This window comes from Lactuca serriola, chromosome 7 (genome assembly GCF_051521515.1).
Source record: "Lactuca serriola cultivar US96UC23 chromosome 7, Lser_US96UC23_V15, whole genome shotgun sequence".
In the NCBI taxonomy this organism is placed as follows: Eukaryota; Viridiplantae; Streptophyta; class Magnoliopsida; order Asterales; family Asteraceae; genus Lactuca; species Lactuca serriola.
This window is the reverse complement of record NC_136414.1, coordinates 157423818-157445954: the sequence shown is the minus strand read 5'-3', so window position 1 is coordinate 157445954 and position 22137 is coordinate 157423818. Positions and strand designations below refer to the sequence as shown.

Genomic DNA, 22137 nt, shown 5'->3' with positions numbered 1-22137 from the left:
CAACGAGCGGTCTTTGCATGAACTCCTGAGTTTCAAAAGTGGAGGTCATTTTTATCTTGGGGGATGAAGGTGTTGGGGGAGGTTGTTGGTCACACAATTGGGGGTGTGCCTTTCTACCTGAGACTATCTCTGCAAAGCTTTTGTTTACTTGATAAAAGTTTCTATTCATATGGGGATTACTTTCTTGATAGGTCGTTCTAGGTGGTGGGTATTGGAAGGAATTTTGGTGCGGTTGTTTGCGAGCTGATGATCTTTTTTGGGAATTCTGGTTGAGATGTGGGTGGTTCAGAGGTATGGGAGTATGGAAGAAGTGGGGGTTTCTTTGAAACCGTGCAATATTTGCCCTTATTTTGAAGCTACCAATCCATATTTCGTTAAGCTTCCAGGCGAAAACTGAAGGATCCCTGATTCATATTGCTGGAAAGTATGCCATAGAGCTTTCTCGTCCCAATCTTCTCGGAAGTTCTGGAAAAAGTAGGTGATTGCATTCCTGCTATTGAGTTGATGGTCTTCCTCCCGTCGTCTTCTCCGGTTAAAAACATCCTGCCAGCCTTCGTGAATTTATATTTAAAGTTTTGTCATTAATGGGGTCAGGTTCGACAAATTTTACGAATCTGATTTTAATCGAAGTTAAAAAAATTATAAAAGTATAATAAAATAATAGACCATAGCCTAAATTTAAAAACATGCTCAAAAGTGATTTTTGAGGTTCGTAGCTATTCCAAACGAAGCAGTGTATGGCTTGTTTCTGGAAATCAGATAAATATTGATTTTTGTAATTTTAAAGAAGCATAACTTTCTCATACGACATCCATTTTGAACGTTATTTATATGCATGAAGTCACGAGAACATAATTTATTCATATATCTTATCCATAACTCTCAGATATATCTGATGCAAAATTTTATTTTTAACGCCACAAATAAACTAATTTTGTGTTGATTTTTGATTCAATCTTCAACGATAGACGGTTTGAGCAGTTTCAGACGTTCTAAAAGAAATTCTAAATATAATATATTTTAATATTCATTATAAACATAAAATTACACACGATTAGTCAATAATACATAGCGGTTCGCGGTGGTTTGACCGCCAAACTCTGACCGATTTTTACCAATTGTTACACTTTGACTTTTGTTTCCTGTGATTCATGTGTAGCCTAACAATGTGATGGTAGTCCAACACACAAAAGTAGACTAGCCCAAAAAGTAAATAGTCAGGCCTTGAGTTCGTGTGTATCCCAGCAACAAGAGTCAACCCCTCGTCTATGTCTCATTCTTAATTGATTCATAGGCAGCAAAGAAATCGCAACTCCCTCTCCAAAATCGACTGACAAGAACGAAGCAATTCTCCAATCAATCACCAAGACCTTCTCTTCTCACCCCTACTTTCGATTACAAGTATTCCCTCCGTTTTCATTCTTCTTGATTCAATCACAGGTTCTTCTCACTCTTCTTTTTTGTGTTTTTTGCAGGTTTAATTGGCAGATAAGACGATGTATAAGGTCTACAAATTCGGATATGAAGGTTTGGGTTTGAGGATCAATAATTGGTGGGTGCTCGGCAATAGGGGTGATAGGGATGGCTACGGTGGAGATAAGGGTGGTTAAAGAGGCTAGTGTTTATGTGGGTGGTGTCGGGTAACAGAAAATGGTTCAATATTCAAGGGGTGTTTGATTGTGATGAAGGGTGACGGATATATGATGGTATAAGTTTTGTATGGTGGAGAAACGATTGTTGTATGGAGGCTTACAGGTGGTATTGGTTGGTATAAGGTGGAATGGTGATGGTTTGGCATAGAGGCTAGTAAAGGTATGGTTCTCGGCTGAAACAAGTGACTGATGATGGCGGTATTCGTGATATTTTTTTGGAGAGTTATGATGGCTGATATGGTGGATATAAGGGTGGAGAAGGGTGGCTGAGAAAGGTTAAGGCTCAGATGGTAAGTAGTGGTTAGTGGTAGTAGAATGTGGTTAACGGAGGTAGGAATGGATATGGAAAAGGGTGGCGTTTGGTGATGTTGGATGGAGAAGGGTTCAACTACGTTTATTTCCCATAAATCATCAAAGAGTGCAAGTCAACAAGTGATTTTTTGGTCTTGAAATCAATGTATTATCAATTTAGATACATGTAGTTTTCTTTTTTATTGATTTGTGTGTTTCATACATTTTGCCTCATGAACCATCACTTCCATGATTTGTCTAAAATTGTATCTCCGGGAAACAATGAAGGAGAAAATTACATGGACTTGAATTGAAATGGCTCACAAATTGGGCTTAAAATTAGTTACATTATGGGCTTCTAAAATTGCAACTTGAGCCTCAATTGGTCTTCTTGTATGTGTTGATGAAATTGGTTGCTAAATAATTTGTCTTTAAATCGTATCTTCCACCAAACCCAAACATCATCGATAAAATTATGAGTGGGTATGAGCCATAACCGTCAATTCCTTAAATTCCTTATGAAAAATAAACTGGAAGTCATAAAATGAAGACCATCAAACCGTCAATTCCTTAGAAACTTTAAACTTCATAAAAAGAAGTTCAACTCTAATTAAAACCCGTAGAATAGGTGATGAAAAACCCACCAAAGTAGGATTGCACTTGCAATAACAAGTAAAATAAATCCGTCAATATGTTTTCAAAGCACAAAGTGTTGTAGTTTAATTTTCATAATAAAAAAAATCAACTCCCACCAACCCATTGAATAGGCGGATGGGAACCCGTGATACTCTAGTTGCACTTGTGATGATAAATGGTGATGCAAGTTGTCAATTCATAAAAAGTAGCTTGGAAAAAGCTATAAGTGGATTTCATTAGATGAAAACCAAATTCCATCAATACCCGTCAAATAGGTGGTGGGGACCTAAGAAATTTAGACAAACTTGTAAAAACAAGTTAATAGGTCATCAATTTGTTTAAGAACTTTGGACTTCGTAAAAGGAAACCCAACTCCCATCAACCTATTGAATAAGCGATAAGGAACCCACCAAAGCAGGTCTACCCCAGTTGAATAGGAACAAGAATCACCAACCAGGACGTTCAAAATTCATCACAAAATTTAACAAAAAAATTGTCTTTGTAATCTCAAAATCCATATAAAAATATTAAAATTGGGGGTAAAAATAAACTTTTTAATTCATTTAGTGAATGCAAAACGGACACTAAACAAAACTTATGGTGTTCAGGGTGGGTTTGAGAAAGTTTATGACGCTTTAAGTGGGCCATATTTGGAATAAATTATGATGTATGATGATTTGGTCAGAAGTGGTGCTTATGGGTGAAGGCATGTTTATCTTCTTTGCATATGTGAGTTCTTATTAATGGGATCTTTTTTCTGAATTTCAAATTTGTAGAGGGTTAAGACAAGGTGTTCATTATTTCTTTTTCTTTTTCATACTAGCTATGGTAGATCTTCATGGTGCTATTAAAAATATCGTAGAACATGCTAATTGTCTCTTATTTTGATGCGGATGAAATGTTATTTGTTGTAGAGTTATTTGTATCTTGAACTCTTGTTCTTTGCTTCTGGGCTGAATATGAATTTGCAAAAGTCAAATTCATATATGATAAGATGGAAATTGAGGATATCAAGACATGATTAATGGGTTTTGTCCGACGAAACTTCCATTTATTTATTCAGGGATTCATATCAGTATGAATATGTTTTATGTGACCATGGTGTGAACCCCCTAACTTTAACCCTATTGCATAATAGGGACCTTGGCGGGTTGAATTGAATGGCGGAATCTTATTATGGAAATATTTTGGAGAAAAGACTTTCTAATTGGAAGGTTAAAGCTCTCTCTTTTAATGGTCATTCTATTTTAATGAAGATCATGTTATGAAGTTTAGGATTTTCTACATAGGATTAAATTACTAAGTTAATAAAATCTATACGAAGTAGGTTTAGGGGAGGAGATACCGATGAAAAGAAATTACTATGTGTTCTAGTTCTTATGTGACCTTTGTTTTACGGTTAGACTATGGGGTATATACCCAACGCAAAGGGCATGGTGATGATGTGGACAAAGGATCACAACATGCACACCACCTACTTTGGTGTGGAGGGGCATGTCTCAGTCGTGTGTCACCGGATGACTCTTTCGACTAGTCAATAACGTGTGCCATTTAGCATGATTTCATCTAAGTGAGGCTAACTTCATTCATTATGATGTATTAATGAACTAGCAAGCAAGAAACTAAGGCTAAAGACTTTGACAAAGAAAACAAATATGTATATTACTTCAAACTCTTAAAATATTAAAAGGCAATTCTTAATGGATTCTACAAATAAGCCCTCCATCAAGGCTTGTGGAACTTGTGTTATCTTTAATTATTCTAGATTTATCCTACTAATTTACAAAGACTTCTATATTATTCTTTACTACTTTATAATATCTTAGAGATTTTGAGGACGTTCTAACATTATCCAAGTCATTATTGCAATGTATAATATGCTCTAAATCGTTTCAAAGTCTTCCAAGTTATTTTAGCTTCTTCTAGCGTCTTTTTTACTATTTCGGGCCGTTGAATATTCTATCATCTTCCAGAGTCTCATAGGGTGTTCTCGATCTATCCAGAGACATTATTGATCATTCTAGTGCTCTTTAGAGGATACAGGAACTTGGCTCGTGGCACGTGGCCAACCACACGAGTAGGTCTGGAAATCGTGACGTGTTCGGGTTTACAGGTCACAGGTTGACGGGTCAAAAATATACCAACCCGAACATGACTCATTTAACTATACAGGTCACGGGTTGGCGGGTTTGAAACATAAACTCATATATGACTCGTCAACCCACTTATTTATACGGGTTCACAGATTGGCAGGTTCGTGGGTCGGATTTTGGTTCGTATGTCAGATTTAGGTTTGTGTGTTCGTGGGTCAGATTTCATAAATAAAATTAATAATTAAACATAAATAATTTTTGATCAAACATATCCGAATTTTAGAAACTTAAGTCTTAAACATCCAAATGAAAATTAAAAGCATTCATGAAAACATGTTCAAACTAAAACATTAATACAAAAATAGATAAATTCAACGGTATGCTTCGACGCCGTTCAATAATGATTTGATCATTCATGTCACCGTTCTTCGTAAGTTCATTATGTCGTTCATTATTCGATTTTGTTTGTAAGATACTGATAAACGTCAAACGTGTTGCAATGCAAATCAACAAATGGTTACCCACGGGTCAAATAATCAATTGTATCGGATATCCTAATATAAAATATAAACTGTATATAAAATATGAACTGTATAATGTATATAATACAAAATACATTTAAAAATTATATAATTTTTTATTAAAATTATAAATAGTTTGACGGATCAACCCGTATATTTTTTTTGAGAAACTCATATATACCATGTTTGATAAATCAGTTGACAGATTGGGGGATGATAAGTTGAAAAACTCAACTCAAATCTATTTATTTCGTATTATGTATGTCACGGATAGAGAATTGTCAGGCCTAGACACGAGTTCCCTCCCTCTTCTTTCTCTTTTTCTTTACCTTCAGAATTTTTATGCATGTAGTGACGTACCTATATAGAGAATTGAGGGTCCCGAGTCATTGCACAATTTCCGGCTCGTAGTGTAAATTTCTTTTTTTTAATTTTTTCTATTAAGTATATCCGCTTGAAGTATGAAAAACACCCCTACTAAAATAGTCTCCTACTAAAATAGTCTATGTATGCATGTAAAACAATGATCTTAACTGTCAAACATTACGGTGGTGTTTGGCTTAGTTTTTCACAGTCACATATCCTTTTTAGAAAAAAAAAAACAAAAACAAAAAATGTTTGAAAAATTAATTTTAAAAGTCATTTTAAGGTTTTTATATAAGAAAAATGAACTTTTTTGAAAAATATAGAATTTTGAACTTTTCCAAAAAAAAAAAAGACTGCTGGTTTGAAAAGTTCCGCCAAACACCTCTACCAAGCTTTAAATCTACCAAGCTCTAAAGCTTTTTCTTTAATTTCTATTATTTCAAAAAGCTATAAAAAGCCGAATATAACCTATATCGTCGCCCAAATCCCACAAATCTTTAAAATTACAGCAGAAATTCAAGAAATTCGAAGGAGGAGTTAAATGGCTCATGTATAACGACCAAATATCTTGTATATATTACATCTAATCTAAGACGCTAAAACCAAAACTTGTTCAAGAAAACTACAACAAACTATTCAACAAAAGAAGATATTTATATATACACAGTCAAAACCACCATAAACAGATCACCAAAAACTAAGCATTCGACATCGACACTAATCTGTTTCATGATCAGGAGCAGGGGAATACCAAGCAGGAAATCTTCCTTTTGACCGAAGCAATCTGGTGAACGGCGAGTCCGGCATTTTCCCCTTTTCTTCTTCCTCCATCTCCGCCCTACTCTTCGGCAGTCCGTCCGGTACCGGACATGTTCTTCCACCTCCGGCGGCTGCTGTAATCTCCGAGTTTGAATTACCCATGTTTGATTCATTCTGATGTTCTAATTGCTTTTTCGATTTGTGAATTTCGGAAATCCCGTGTAAGCATCTAACTAGCGATTTCACACCTCCTGATTCCAGAATCACCCTCTCCACCACCTCCTTTGGCTGTTCTTTCTGTTCACAAATGAAAAAGATTACCACAAATCAAACTTCAATTAACGAAAATCAAGTTGACAAATTGCGTTTATGTATTAGTTAAAGGTAATCGTGTTCTTACTTCCAGATCTTTAAGCTCGAAATAAGCTCTCCAACAACTGTATGACGGGTCTCCTTCAAGCGTTGAACAGTAATCTGATCACCAAGGACATATAAACTTCGATTATTAGAACGAAAAAACAGAAACTAAATCTGATCTATCAAAATCAGGTGGTTTTTAGGGTTAATCAGCGAGAAATGTAATTCGTTTTGCTTCATCGTGATTCAAAATCAATTAGTATAATTAAAAAAGAGTACCTGCTAGATCGTTTTCGGATTTCTGGATCAACGGAGGATCCTTAACGATTCTGTCAAACTTGCTCCGACTAAACGGTTCAAGTTTGGGTATATACGCATTGTTTCTGGAAGAACAACAGATCGTCGTCGTCATCGACGGAGCTAATGGCACTGATCTTATCATCATCGTCGCCGGAGTAAAATTACGTGTGTGGATTTTGAGTAGTTTTTTGTGAGTGATGATATTTCTTAATTTCTTATTCATATGATATTAATAGACATCGATGGTGTTTGGATAAGGATGAGATATTTTAATGAGTTTCCTGTTTTAGTTCTTTTTTCGTAGTTTTGATTATGCTGTGATCTTGGCCGTTGGATGATGACGATTGGCGGTTTCTAGAATCCTGTGGGTGTAGAGGACGTTGGAAAGGGGGTTTGATACTTGCTACTGTATGGTGCGATACATGGGAAAACAACTTTAGGATATTTTATTGTGTACTTGTGGAATGTGGACCAATGGCTTTTTCGCTTTTCGGATTTATACAAGTATTTATTTATATATTTTTTTCATACATGTACATCTTATCTATTTTAAAGCATCTTGATTCATGTATTTGCCTTGGTTTTCGGGTTATTCGATTTGAAAATAGTTTTCGATGATGCATTGTGGATCTTGGATCAATATGCTATGCATTAGTAACACTTCTAACAATCCGAGGTTTAAGACTCTATATGGGTTTTGTCATTGGTAAATGTTTATGTGTCATTTTTACCGGTGGCGAACATCATAAATCATTTTTTTTCGATAGAAAATCTTATAGGTGAATTTCCAACACGAATAGTAAAATTTTAGTGGTAATGCTTTTTTTTAATTCCTGATTAGTCGTTGTAATTTTTTTTTTTAAATATACCATTAGAAATAAACCACCGCATCCCATTCATAGCAAAGTGTGGCAAAAAATTATAAAAGCTTATTTGATGCCTTTATGACATCTTTTTACTATCTGCAAAAACATCATCATAACCTTTAGTCTAATTGGTTTTGTTTGCAACTAAAATTTCATGGTTGATATCATATGAAGTATCAACGACAACATAAAAGATAAAACTATATCATATCCATATAGCGAGTATATCATATGTTGTGATGTCACACCTCCAAACCAGAACGGCGGAAACGTTCGGGGGCGGAGGACGTCATGTCAAGTATCATAACAAATGAATAGTAAAGAAAGTACACACCACCGTAATATAAATATATTTGAAAAGTTTACATGATTGTATGTGTTACATGTTTGCAAAATAAATCAAATACAATATGGTGATCCAAAATATGTTACTAATGCCAGCGCGTTAGTCTTCAAAAGTAGTTGCTACCTGGTTTAGCGGTTTCCTGAGAATACAAGTTATTTCAAAGAAAAAGTGTCAACATTTAAGTTTGTGAGTTCATAAGTAGTGTTTTGAGAAAATGTATGCCATTCGAAAGTGCGTGTGTGTTTTCCAGAAAATCCCTTATTTTCTATTAGGTGTATGAAATGAGTTTGAAAGATTGTTGTATATATTGTATTTATTTGAACCAGGAAAATCTTATATTTTCCTAAATGTGAAATGCAGTCTCAAATGACCAAAACCGTAACCTGTAAGCAATTATGACATGCTAAAAAGAATGATGTTGTAAATCGTTGTTGTACAAAATGTATGTATTTGGACCAGGAAAATCCCATATTTTCCTAAAAGTGAAATGCAGTCTTAAATGACCAAGACTATAACTTGTAAGCAAATATGCCATGCTTAGAAATGAAGATGTATAGTTTTATTGTTAAGTAAAACTAGTTGTGGAAGTGTTTATCCTGAGTTTTGATCATGCCGATAATACCTTAGAATATAGTTATTACCCCCCGAGCATGATTGAGTTAAGTATTACTACGTGCATGAGTCATTGTTTCCGCGTGTTGTGAGTTCCTCATAACCATACTAGACGCAGTACCGAAATGTTGACATTTGTCACCCCAAATGACGGACTGTAGCTAACAGTCAGGGTGCGGAGTTGTCAGCCCCGTATAGATCTATACACACTTGTCACGCTCTCCCTCCAAGAGACTCTGGTTATAGGTGGGGACTTTCGTTTGGTACAAACAAAGCCATATGACATCACATGATTGCTAACAACGAGTTCACGAGTAATATGATGAAAAATCGTTTGTATGAAATGATTTCCTTTTCTACCGTGTTACAAAGACGTGACGATGAGTTGAGTTTTCTTGTAAAAGCATCATGTTATAGTTGAAATGGTTACCTTTGATATGATGCAGTATGCAAACGTATAAATAAAACATATTTCTATTTATAAAACATATTGTATCCCCAGAGGATAAAGTTGTGTTGTGAGGTGTTTTGCATGATAATAACTTCATAAGATAGTTAAAACAACAGTATGAAAAGTATAGCAAAAGATCGATGTTTCACACGATTTTAGTCGTGTGTTTACTTGTATTCCCCCCCCCCCCCTTAAAAGTGTTTCAAAAGCATTTAAAGTGTGGTTGTAGGGGTATGAACTCACTTGATTGATTGAAGAAAGCGAGATGAAAATCGAGTAGAACTTCGACTTGGAAAAGTTGATTTTCTCTGGATTTTCGGAAATCTCGGGAATGCAAAACCTTCCTTCGGAACTTGAATGTGAAAACCGGGGCTTTGGGAGGGTCTCGGGGGCTTAAACACAGAGTTTCGACATGAGAAAGAAGAGAACTGAGCAATGAAACCCGGAGCCCTTGAGATCTATTTATAGGGGCATTTCTGGTGTGCCACGTCGTGGATAAGGCTGGCCACGTCGTGGGGAGCAAGTCTTATCCTCTTCCGTTGATTGGACGCCCTCAGTTACTTGCCGGGTCGCGGCAAACTGTGCCACGTCGTGGCAAGCCTGACAGCCTCGGATTTCGAGCCTCGAACTTGTAAAATCCGTAACTTTCGCATACGAGCTCCGTTTTCGACGTTCTTTATATGCATGCGTAGGTGAGAATCTACTATACAACTCTAGTTTAGACTTCATCGGCTAATTTTGATTTTATTTTTAATTATTTATTTTTAACGGGACGGGACACGAAAAGTCCGTTAAAAATTCATAACTTCTTCATCCGATGTCCATTTTCGTCAGACATTTCGCCGTTGCGCTACTATTGTTGAGTCCTTCGATTCTTATTTAGGTTGTTTCGGTCAAAAGTCTCTCGAGCTCTATTTCGAGTTTTTAGCTATCTACTGTTATATCCGGATCTTGGAAAAATCATAACTTCCTCATACGAAGTCAGATTTAGACATTCTTTTTATGTACACTCACGGTTTAATGTTATCTACAACTTTCATTTAGATACTTAAAGCTAAAAACTATTGTATTGAAACTTCGCGTTTTTCGTTTAATCGGTGTTGCCGATTTTGTCGGGAATCTTTAGAATGGTCATAACTTCTTCGTTATAACTCGGATTTTAGTGTTCTTTATATTTTTGGAAACCTCGTTACGATATATACCACTTGGTATATCCTAATTGTTGTTTTGTAAAAGTTAAATTTTGACCCTAATTTCGCTGGTGTTACATTATCCCCCAGTTAGAGGGAATTTCGTCCAGAAATTTGCATTTTGACTGGGACTCCAATTGTTGCAGGCAGGTGTGAGTGCTTCTTGTCCATTTGTTCCTCTTGTTCCTTTATGAATCTAGACCCTAATGTGGGTGTTTCAGCGGGCCTTCATTACTCCGCCTATCACTTCGACCGATCGGGATCGTGTGGTTTTGGGTTTATTTACTTATGTTCTTCTAAATGTTAGCATATTCACCCGATGCTTTAGGGCAGCTTCGTTTTGAAGTTCATGGTTGAATTCGCTCCTAGTTTCTGAGCTTGGAGTTGACTCATTGTGCGCGTGGTATTTCTAAATGATCTGTTGGGGGATACTACGGGAAGGTTGTAAAGATATAGTACTCCTCACATGAGTGCCTCGGGTTTTTGAAACCTAACTATGATTTTAGAAATTGTGTTGGGTTAGTCGTTATATATCGAAAGGTTTTTGTTAGTTAACGGCGAAAGTGAAGAGTCTTTTCATAGCACATGCAATTGGCATGGTGAAGACCAAGCCAATCCATTTCTAGTAGCTATTTGGGAACTTCTTGTCGTATTAATAGAGAAGTCGATTAGTAAAAGTGTTCGTTAGTGGGATAGTGCATTCTACATATGTGTTTTCAGTGCTTTTAGTCTAGCTCTATTATTACTACCATGAAGGTTTTGTTTAATGATCGAATGGTTCGGGTAGTAGGGGTCTCCTGGTAGGTGGAATCCACCATTGTGTATGTACGAGAATAGGGAGATAAGGATTGTCTAGAACTAAGGCACATAAGGTTGAACATCAAAGTTAAGCTTATTGTACGCATAAAATACTCCTATAGTATTCTAAATGTCATGTTTGATTCTAAGGTTGATAAGTTTGGTAAGTTTTAGATTTGTTGTCCATTTTAGCTATCCCCTGGCAAATGCTGGTCGGCTCTCGGACAAATATAGTTGATCAGGCTATATTCATCCCAGTCCCGATTACATATCTCAAGGCATACATGTACTGTACAACTCATCTATAATACTTCTATATTGTTTTCATTATGATATTGACCCCGTTATATAATGTATGCATGTATACTTTATAAAAATTTCATTTTTTAAAAGTATAACTCTTACTCAGAGTGTTTTTGCCCAGTTGTGTTTATAGTTGTATATCAAAAATGGTTTTGATATACTTAGTTCACTATAAACAATGCTCTGATACCAATCTGTCACACCCCCAAACCAGAACGGCGAAAACGTTTGGGGGCGGAGGACGTCATGTCAAGTATCATAACAAATGAATAGTAAAGAAAGTACACACCACCGTAATATAAATATATTTGAAAAGTTTACATGATTGTATGTGTTACATGTTTGCAAAATAAATCAAATAGAATATGGTGATCCAAAATATGTTACTAACGCCAGCGCGTTAGTTTTCAAAAGTAGTTGCTACCTGGTTTAGCGGTTTCCTGAGAATACAAGTTATTTCAAAGAAAAAGTGTCAACATTTAAGTTTGTGAGTTCATAAGTAGTGTTTTGAGAAAATGTATGCCATTCGAAAGTGCGTGTGTGTTTTCCAGAAAATCCCTTATTTTCTATTAGGTGTATGAAATGAGTTTGAAAGATTGTTGTATATATTGTATTTATTTGAACCAGGAAAATCTTATATTTTCCTAAATGTGAAATGCAGTCTCAAATGACCAAGACCGTAACCTGTAAGCAATTATGACATGCTAAAAAGAATGATGTTGTAAATCGTTGTTGTACAAAATGTATGTATTTGGACCAGGAAAATCCCATATTTTCCTAAAAGTGAAATGCAGTCTTAAATGACCAAGACTATAACTTGTAAGCAAATATGCCATGCTTAGAAATGAAGATGTATAGTTTTATTGTTAAGTAAAACTAGTTGTGGAAGTGTTTATCCTGAGTTTTGATCATGCCGATAATACCTTAGAATATAGTTATTACCCCCCGAGCATGATTGAGTTAAGTATTACTACGTGCATGAGTCATTGTTTCCGCGTGTTGTGAGTTCCTCATAACCATACTAGACGCAGTACCGAAATGTTGACATTTGTCACCCCAAATGACGGACTGTAGCTAACAGTCAGGGTGCGGAGTTGTCAGCCCCGTATAGATCTATACACACTTGTCACGCTCTCCCTCCAAGAGACTCTGGTTATAGGTGGGGACTTTCGTTTGGTACAAACAAAGCCATATGACATCACATGATTGCTAACAACGAGTTCACGAGTAATATGATGAAAAATCGTTTGTATGAAATGATTTCCTTTTCTACCGTGTTACAAAGACGTGACGATGAGTTGAGTTTTCTTGTAAAAGCATCATGTTATAGTTGAAATGGTTACCTTTGATATGATGCAGTATGCAAACGTATAAATAAAACATATTTCTATTTATAAAACATATTGTATCCCCAGAGGATAAAGTTGTGTTGTGAGGTGTTTTGCATGATAATAACTTCATAAGATAATTAAAACAACAGTATGAAAAGTATAGCAAAAGATCGATGTTTCACACGATTTTAGTCGTGTGTTTACTTGTATTCCCCCCCCCCCCCTTAAAAGTGTTTCAAAAGCATTTAAAAAGCATTTAAAGTGTGGTTGTAGGGGTATGAACTCACTTGATTGATTGAAGAAAGCGAGATGAAAATCGAGTAGAACTTCGACTTGGAAAAGTTGATTTTCTCGGGATTTTCGGAAATCTCGGGAATCTCGGGAATGCAAAACCTTCCTTCGGAACTTGAATGTGAAAACCGGGGCTTTGGGAGGGTCTCGGGGGCTTAAACACAGAGTTTCGACATGAGAAAGAAGAGAACTGAGCAATGAAACCCGGAGCCCTTGAGATCTATTTATAGGGGCATTTCTGGTGTGCCACGTCGTGGATAAGGCTGGCCACGTCGTGGGGAGCAAGTCTTATCCTCTTCCGTTGATTGGACGCCCTCAGTTACTTGCCGGGTCGCGGCAAACTGTGCCACGTCGTGGCAAGCCTGACAGCCTCGGATTTCGAGCCTCGAACTTGTAAAATCCGTAACTTTCGCATACGAGCTCCGTTTTCGACGTTCTTTATATGCATGCGTAGGTGAGAATCTACTATACAACTCTAGTTTAGACTTCATCGGCTAATTTTGATTTTATTTTTAATTATTTATTTTTAACGGGACGGGACACGAAAAGTCCGTTAAAAATTCATAACTTCTTCATCCGATGTCCATTTTCGTCAGACATTTCGCCGTTGCGCTACTATTGTTGAGTCCTTCGATTCTTATTTAGGTTGTTTCGGTCAAAAGTCTCTCGAGCTCTATTTCGAGTTTTTAGCTATCTACTGTTATATCCGGATCTTGGAAAAATCATAACTTCCTCATACGAAGTCAGATTTAGACATTCTTTTTATGTACACTCACGGTTTAATGTTATCTACAACTTTCATTTAGATACTTAAAGCTAAAAACTATTGTATTGAAACTTCGCGTTTTTCGTTTAATCGGTGTTGCCGATTTTGTCGGGAATCTTTAGAATGGTCATAACTTCTTCGTTATAACTCGGATTTTAGTGTTCTTTATATTTTTGGAAACCTCGTTACGATATATACCACTTGGTATATCCTAATTGTTGTTTTGTAAAAGTTAAATTTTGACCCTAATTTCGCTGGTGTTACATTATCCCCCAGTTAGAGGGAATTTCGTCCAGAAATTTGCATTTTGACTGGGACTCCAATTGTTGCAGGCAGGTGTGAGTGCTTCTTGTCCATTTGTTCCTCTTGTTCCTTTATGAATCTAGACCCTAATGTGGGTGTTTCAGCGGGCCTTCATTACTCCGCCTATCACTTCGACCGATCGGGATCGTGTGGTTTTGGGTTTATTTACTTATGTTCTTCTAAATGTTAGCATATTCACCCGATGCTTTAGGGCAGCTTCGTTTTGAAGTTCATGGTTGAATTCGCTCCTAGTTTCTGAGCTTGGAGTTGACTCATTGTGCGCGTGGTATTTCTAAATGATCTGTTGGGGGATACTACGGGAAGGTTGTAAAGATATAGTACTCCTCACATGAGTGCCTCGGGTTTTTGAAACCTAACTATGATTTTAGAAATTGTGTTGGGTTAGTCGTTATATATCGAAAGGTTTTTGTTAGTTAACGGCGAAAGTGAAGAGTCTTTTCATAGCACATGCAATTGGCATGGTGAAGACCAAGCCAATCCATTTCTAGTAGCTATTTGGGAACTTCTTGTCGTATTAATAGAGAAGTCGATTAGTAAAAGTGTTCGTTAGTGGGATAGTGCATTCTACATATGTGTTTTCAGTGCTTTTAGTCTAGCTCTATTATTACTACCATGAAGGTTTTGTTTAATGATCGAATGGTTCGGGTAGTAGGGGTCTCCTGGTAGGTGGAATCCACCATTGTGTATGTACGAGAATAGGGAGATAAGGATTGTCTAGAACTAAGGCACATAAGGTTGAACATCAAAGTTAAGCTTATTGTACGCATAAAATACTCCTATAGTATTCTAAATGTCATGTTTGATTCTAAGGTTGATAAGTTTGGTAAGTTTTAGATTTTTTGTCCATTTTAGCTATCCCCTGGCAAATGCTGGTCGGCTCTCGGACAAATATAGTTGATCAGGCTATATTCATCCCAGTCCCGATTACATATCTCAAGGCATACATGTACTGTACAACTCATCTATAATACTTCTATATTGTTTTCATTATGATATTGACCCCGTTATATAATGTATGCATGTATACTTTATAAAAATTTCATTTTTTAAAAGTATAACTCTTACTCAGAGTGTTTTTGCCCAGTTGTGTTTATAGTTGTATATCAAAAATGGTTTTGATATACTTAGTTCACTATAAACAATGCTCTGATACCAATCTGTCACACCCCCAAACCAGAACGGCGAAAACGTTCGGGGGCGGAGGACGTCATGTCAAGTATCATAACAAATGAATAGTAAAGAAAGTACACACCACCGTAATATAAATATATTTGAAAAGTTTACATGATTGTATGTGTTACATGTTTGCAAAATAAATCAAATAGAATATGGTGATCCAAAATATGTTACTAACGCCAGCGCGTTAGTTTTCAAAAGTAGTTGCTACCTGGTTTAGCGGTTTCCTGAGAATACAAGTTATTTCAAAGAAAAAGTGTCAACATTTAAGTTTGTGAGTTCATAAGTAGTGTTTTGAGAAAATGTATGTCATTGGAAAGTGCGTGTGTGTTTTCCAGAAAATCCCTTATTTTCTATTAGGTGTATGAAATGAGTTTGAAAGATTGTTGTATATATTGTATTTATTTGAACCAGGAAAATCTTATATTTTCCTAAATGTGAAATGCAGTCTCAAATGACCAAGACCGTAACCTGTAAGCAATTATGACATGCTAAAAAGAATGATGTTGTAAATCGTTGTTGTACAAAATGTATGTATTTGGACCAGGAAAATCCCATATTTTCCTAAAAGTGAAATGCAGTCTTAAATGACCAAGACTATAACTTGTAAGCAAATATGTCATGCTTAGAAATGAAGATGTATAGTTTTATTGTTAAGTAAAACTAGTTGTGGAAGTGTTTATCCTGAGTTTTGATCATGCTGATAATACCTTAGAATATAGTTATTACCCCCCGAGCATGATTGAGTTAAGTATTACTACGTGCATGAGTCATTGTTTCCGCGTGTTGTGAGTTCCTCATAACCATACTAGACGCAGTACCGAAATGTTGACATTTGTCACCCCAAATGACGGACTGTAGCTAACAGTCAGGGTGCGGAGTTGTCAGCCCCGTATAGATCTATACACACTTGTCACGCTCTCCCTCCAAGAGACTCTGGTTATAGGTGGGGACTTTCGTTTGGTACAAACAAAGCCATATGACATCACATGATTGCTAACAACGAGTTCACGAGTAATATGATGAAAAATCGTTTGTATGAAATGATTTCCTTTTCTACCGTGTTACAAAGACGTGACGATGAGTTGAGTTTTCTTGTAAAAGCATCATGTTATAGTTGAAATGGTTACCTTTGATATGATGCAGTATGCAAACGTATAAATAAAACATATTTCTATTTATAAAACATATTGTATCCCCAGAGGATAAAGTTGTGTTGTGAGGTGTTTTGCATGATAATAACTTCATAAGATAGTTAAAACAACAGTATGAAAAGTATAGCAAAAGATCGATGTTTCACACGATTTTAGTCGTGTGTTTACTTGTATTCCCCCCCCCCCCTTAAAAGTGTTTCAAAAGCATTTAAAGTGTGGTTGTAGGGGTATGAACTCACTTGATTGATTGAAGAAAGCGAGATGAAAATCGAGTAGAACTTCGACTTGGAAAAGTTGATTTTCTCTGGATTTTCGGAAATCTCGGGAATGCAAAACCTTCCTTCGGAACTTGAATGTGAAAACCGGGGCTTTGGGAGGGTCTCGGGGGCTTAAACACAGAGTTTCGACATGAGAAAGAAGAGAACTGAGCAATGAAACCCGGAGCCCTTGAGATCTATTTATAGGGGCATTTCTGGTGTGCCACGTCGTGGATAAGGCTGGCCACGTCGTGGGGAGCAAGTCTTATCCTCTTCCGTTGATTGGACGCCCTCAGTTACTTGCCGGGTCGCGGCAAACTGTGCCACGTCGTGGCAAGCCTGACAGCCTCGGATTTCGAGCCTCGAACTTGTAAAATCCGTAACTTTCGCATACGAGCTCCGTTTTCGACGTTCTTTATATGCATGCGTAGGTGAGAATCTACTATACAACTCTAGTTTAGACTTCATCGGCTAATTTTGATTTTATTTTTAATTATTTATTTTTAACGGGACGGGACACGAAAAGTCCGTTAAAAATTCATAACTTCTTCATCCGATGTCCATTTTCGTCAGACATTTCGCCGTTGCGCTACTATTGTTGAGTCCTTCGATTCTTATTTAGGTTGTTTCGGTCAAAAGTCTCTCGAGCTCTATTTCGAGTTTTTAGCTATCTACTGTTATATCCGGATCTTGGAAAAATCATAACTTCCTCATACGAAGTCAGATTTAGACATTCTTTTTATGTACACTCACGGTTTAATGTTATCTACAACTTTCATTTAGATACTTAAAGCTAAAAACTATTGTATTGAAACTTCGCGTTTTTCGTTTAATCGGTGTTGCCGATTTTGTCGGGAATCTTTAGAATGGTCATAACTTCTTCGTTATAACTCGGATTTTAGTGTTCTTTATATTTTTGGAAACCTCGTTACGATATATACCACTTGGTATATCCTAATTGTTGTTTTGTAAAAGTTAAATTTTGACCCTAATTTCGCTGGTGTTACATTATCCCCCAGTTAGAGGGAATTTCGTCCAGAAATTTGCATTTTGACTGGGACTCCAATTGTTGCAGGCAGGTGTGAGTGCTTCTTGTCCATTTGTTCCTCTTGTTCCTTTATGAATTTAGACCCTAATGTGGGTGTTTCAGCGGGCCTTCATTACTCCGCCTATCACTTCGACCGATCGGGATCGTGTGGTTTTGGGTTTATTTACTTATGTTCTTCTAAATGTTAGCATATTCACCCGATGCTTTAGGGCAGCTTCGTTTTGAAGTTCATGGTTGAATTCGCTCCTAGTTTCTGAGCTTGGAGTTGACTCATTGTGCGCGTGGTATTTCTAAATGATCTGTTGGGGGATACTACGGGAAGGTTGTAAAGATATAGTACTCCTCACATGAGTGCCTCGGGTTTTTGAAACCTAACTATGATTTTAGAAATTGTGTTGGGTTAGTCGTTATATATCGAAAGGTTTTTGTTAGTTAACGGCGAAAGTGAAGAGTCTTTTCATAGCACATGCAATTGGCATGGTGAAGACCAAGCCAATCCATTTCTAGTAGCTATTTGGGAACTTCTTGTCGTATTAATAGAGAAGTCGATTAGTAAAAGTGTTCGTTAGTGGGATAGTGCATTCTACATATGTGTTTTCAGTGCTTTTAGTCTAGCTCTATTATTACTACCATGAAGGTTTTGTTTAATGATCGAATGGTTCGGGTAGTAGGGGTCTCCTGGTAGGTGGAATCCACCATTGTGTATGTACGAGAATAGGGAGATAAGGATTGTCTAGAACTAAGGCACATAAGGTTGAACATCAAAGTTAAGCTTATTGTACGCATAAAATACTCCTATAGTATTCTAAATGTCATGTTTGATTCTAAGGTTGATAAGTTTGGTAAGTTTTAGATTTGTTGTCCATTTTAGCTATCCCCTGGCAAATGCTGGTCGGCTCTCGGACAAATATAGTTGATCAGGCTATATTCATCCCAGTCCCGATTACATATCTCAAGGCATACATGTACTGTACAACTCATCTATAATACTTCTATATTGTTTTCATTATGATATTGACCCCGTTATATAATGTATGCATGTATACTTTATAAAAATTTCATTTTTTAAAAGTATAACTCTTACTCAGAGTGTTTTTGCCCAGTTGTGTTTATAGTTGTATATCAAAAATGGTTTTGATATACTTAGTTCACTATAAACAATGCTCTGATACCAATCTGTCACACCCCCAAACCAGAACGGCGAAAACGTTCGGGGGCGGAGGACGTCATGTCAAGTATCATAACAAATGAATAGTAAAGAAAGTACACACCACCGTAATATAAATATATTTGAAAAGTTTACATGATTGTATGTGTTACATGTTTGCAAAATAAATCAAATAGAATATGGTGATCCAAAATATGTTACTAACGCCAGCGCGTTAGTTTTCAAAAGTAGTTGCTACCTGGTTTAGCGGTTTCCTGAGAATACAAGTTATTTCAAAGAAAAAGTGTCAACATTTAAGTTTGTGAGTTCATAAGTAGTGTTTTGAGAAAATGTATGCCATTCGAAAGTGCGTGTGTGTTTTCCAGAAAATCCCTTATTTTCTATTAGGTGTATGAAATGAGTTTGAAAGATTGTTGTATATATTGTATTTATTTGAACCAGGAAAATCTTATATTTTCCTAAATGTGAAATGCAGTCTCAAATGACCAAGACCGTAACCTGTAAGCAATTATGACATGCTAAAAAGAATGATGTTGTAAATCGTTGTTGTACAAAATGTATGTATTTGGACCAGGAAAATCCCATATTTTCCTAAAAGTGAAATGCAGTCTTAAATGACCAAGACTATAACTTGTAAGCAAATATGCCATGCTTAGAAATGAAGATGTATAGTTTTATTGTTAAGTAAAACTAGTTGTGGAAGTGTTTATCCTGAGTTTTGATCATGCCGATAATACCTTAGAATATAGTTATTACCCCCCGAGCATGATTGAGTTAAGTATTACTACGTGCATGAGTCATTGTTTCCGCGTGTTGTGAGTTCCTCATAACCATACTAGACGCAGTACCGAAATGTTGACATTTGTCACCCCAAATGACGGACTGTAGCTAACAGTCAGGGTGCGGAGTTGTCAGCCCCGTATAGATCTATACACACTTGTCACGCTCTCCCTCCAAGAGACTCTGGTTATAGGTGGGGACTTTCGTTTGGTACAAACAAAGCCATATGACATCACATGATTGCTAACAACGAGTTCACGAGTAATATGATGAAAAATCGTTTGTATGAAATGATTTCCTTTTCTACCGTGTTACAAAGACGTGACGATGAGTTGAGTTTTCTTGTAAAAGCATCATGTTATAGTTGAAATGGTTACCTTTGATATGATGCAGTATGCAAACGTATAAATAAAACATATTTCTATTTATAAAACATATTGTATCCCCAGAGGATAAAGTTGTGTTGTGAGGTGTTTTGCATGATAATAACTTCATAAGATAGTTAAAACAACAGTATGAAAAGTATAGCAAAAGATCGATGTTTCACACGATTTTAGTCGTGTGTTTACTTGTATTCCCCCCCCCCCCCCTTAAAAGTGTTTCAAAAGCATTTAAAGTGTGGTTGTAGGGGTATGAACTCACTTGATTGATTGAAGAAAGCGAGATGAAAATCGAGTAGAACTTCGACTTGGAAAAGTTGATTTTCTCTGGATTTTCGGAAATCTCGGGAATCTCGGGAATGCAAAACCTTCCTTCGGAACTTGAATGTGAAAACCGGGGCTTTGGGAGGGTCTCGGGGGCTTAAACACAGAGTTTCGACATGAGAAAGAAGAGAACTGAGCAATGAAACCCGGAGCCCTTGAGATCTATTTATAGGGGCATTTCTGGTGTGCCACGTCGTGGATAAGGCTGGCCACGTCGTGGGGAGCAAGTCTTATCCTCTTCCGTTGATTGGACGCCCTCAGTTACTTGCCGGGTCGCGGCAAACTGTGCCACGTCGTGGCAAGCCTGACAGCCTCGGATTTCGAGCCTCGAACTTGTAAAATCCGTAACTTTCGCATACGAGCTCCGTTTTCGACGTTCTTTATATGCATGCGTAGGTGAGAATCTACTATACAACTCTAGTTTAGACTTCATCGGCTAATTTTGATTTTATTTTTAATTATTTATTTTTAACGGGACGGGACACGAAAAGTCCGTTAAAAATTCATAACTTCTTCATCCGATGTCCATTTTCGTCAGACATTTCGCCGTTGCGCTACTATTGTTGAGTCCTTCGATTCTTATTTAGGTTGTTTCGGTCAAAAGTCTCTCGAGCTCTATTTCGAGTTTTTAGCTATCTACTGTTATATCCGGATCTTGGAAAAATCATAACTTCCTCATACGAAGTCAGATTTAGACATTCTTTTTATGTACACTCACGGTTTAATGTTATCTACAACTTTCATTTAGATACTTAAAGCTAAAAACTATTGTATTGAAACTTCGCGTTTTTCGTTTAATCGGTGTTGCCGATTTTGTCGGGAATCTTTAGAATGGTCATAACTTCTTCGTTATAACTCGGATTTTAGTGTTCTTTATATTTTTGGAAACCTCGTTACGATATATACCACTTGGTATATCCTAATTGTTGTTTTGTAAAAGTTAAATTTTGACCCTAATTTCGCTGGTGTTACATTATCCCCCAGTTAGAGGGAATTTCGTCCAGAAATTTGCATTTTGACTGGGACTCCAATTGTTGCAGGCAGGTGTGAGTGCTTCTTGTCCATTTGTTCCTCTTGTTCCTTTATGAATCTAGACCCTAATGTGGGTGTTTCAGCGGGCCTTCATTACTCCGCCTATCACTTCGACCGATCGGGATCGTGTGGTTTTGGGTTTATTTACTTATGTTCTTCTAAATGTTAGCATATTCACCCGATGCTTTAGGGCAGCTTCGTTTTGAAGTTCATGGTTGAATTCGCTCCTAGTTTCTGAGCTTGGAGTTGACTCATTGTGCGCGTGGTATTTCTAAATGATCTGTTGGGGGATACTACGGGAAGGTTGTAAAGATATAGTACTCCTCACATGAGTGCCTCGGGTTTTTGAAACCTAACTATGATTTTAGAAATTGTGTTGGGTTAGTCGTTATATATCGAAAGGTTTTTGTTAGTTAACGGCGAAAGTGAAGAGTCTTTTCATAGCACATGCAATTGGCATGGTGAAGACCAAGCCAATCCATTTCTAGTAGCTATTTGGGAACTTCTTGTCGTATTAATAGAGAAGTCGATTAGTAAAAGTGTTCGTTAGTGGGATAGTGCATTC

At 36.8% G+C, this 22137-nt stretch overlaps 1 protein-coding gene across 1 annotated transcript; it reads right to left on the bottom strand.

Moving 5' to 3' along the window:
• Positions 1 to 6112: 6112 nt before the first annotated feature.
• MEE14 (maternal effect embryo arrest 14) lies at positions 6113 to 7191 on the bottom strand. Its single transcript, XM_079010801.1, has 3 exons — positions 6955 to 7191; positions 6719 to 6792; positions 6113 to 6615 (listed from the first exon to the last, which is right to left on the bottom strand). Exons 1-3 carry the CDS (start codon positions 7118 to 7120, stop codon positions 6277 to 6279), a joined length of 579 nt encoding a protein of 192 aa, XP_078866927.1. The 5' UTR covers positions 7121 to 7191; the 3' UTR covers positions 6113 to 6276.
• Positions 7192 to 22137: the final 14946 nt, after the last annotated feature.

Bases quoted from the DNA above. Each gene is read 5' to 3' on its own strand.
- MEE14 (XM_079010801.1), bottom strand. From the start codon at position 7,120: ATGATGATAAGATCAGTGCCATTAGCTCCGTCGATGACGACGACGATC. The intron at 6,793-6,954 runs GTACTCTTTTTT...CTTGGTGATCAG, and splicing joins ATCCGAAAACGATCTAGCAG to ATTACTGTTCAACGCTTGAA. The intron at 6,616-6,718 runs GTAAGAACACGA...ATTTGTGAACAG, and splicing joins TCGAGCTTAAAGATCTGGAA to AAAGAACAGCCAAAGGAGGT.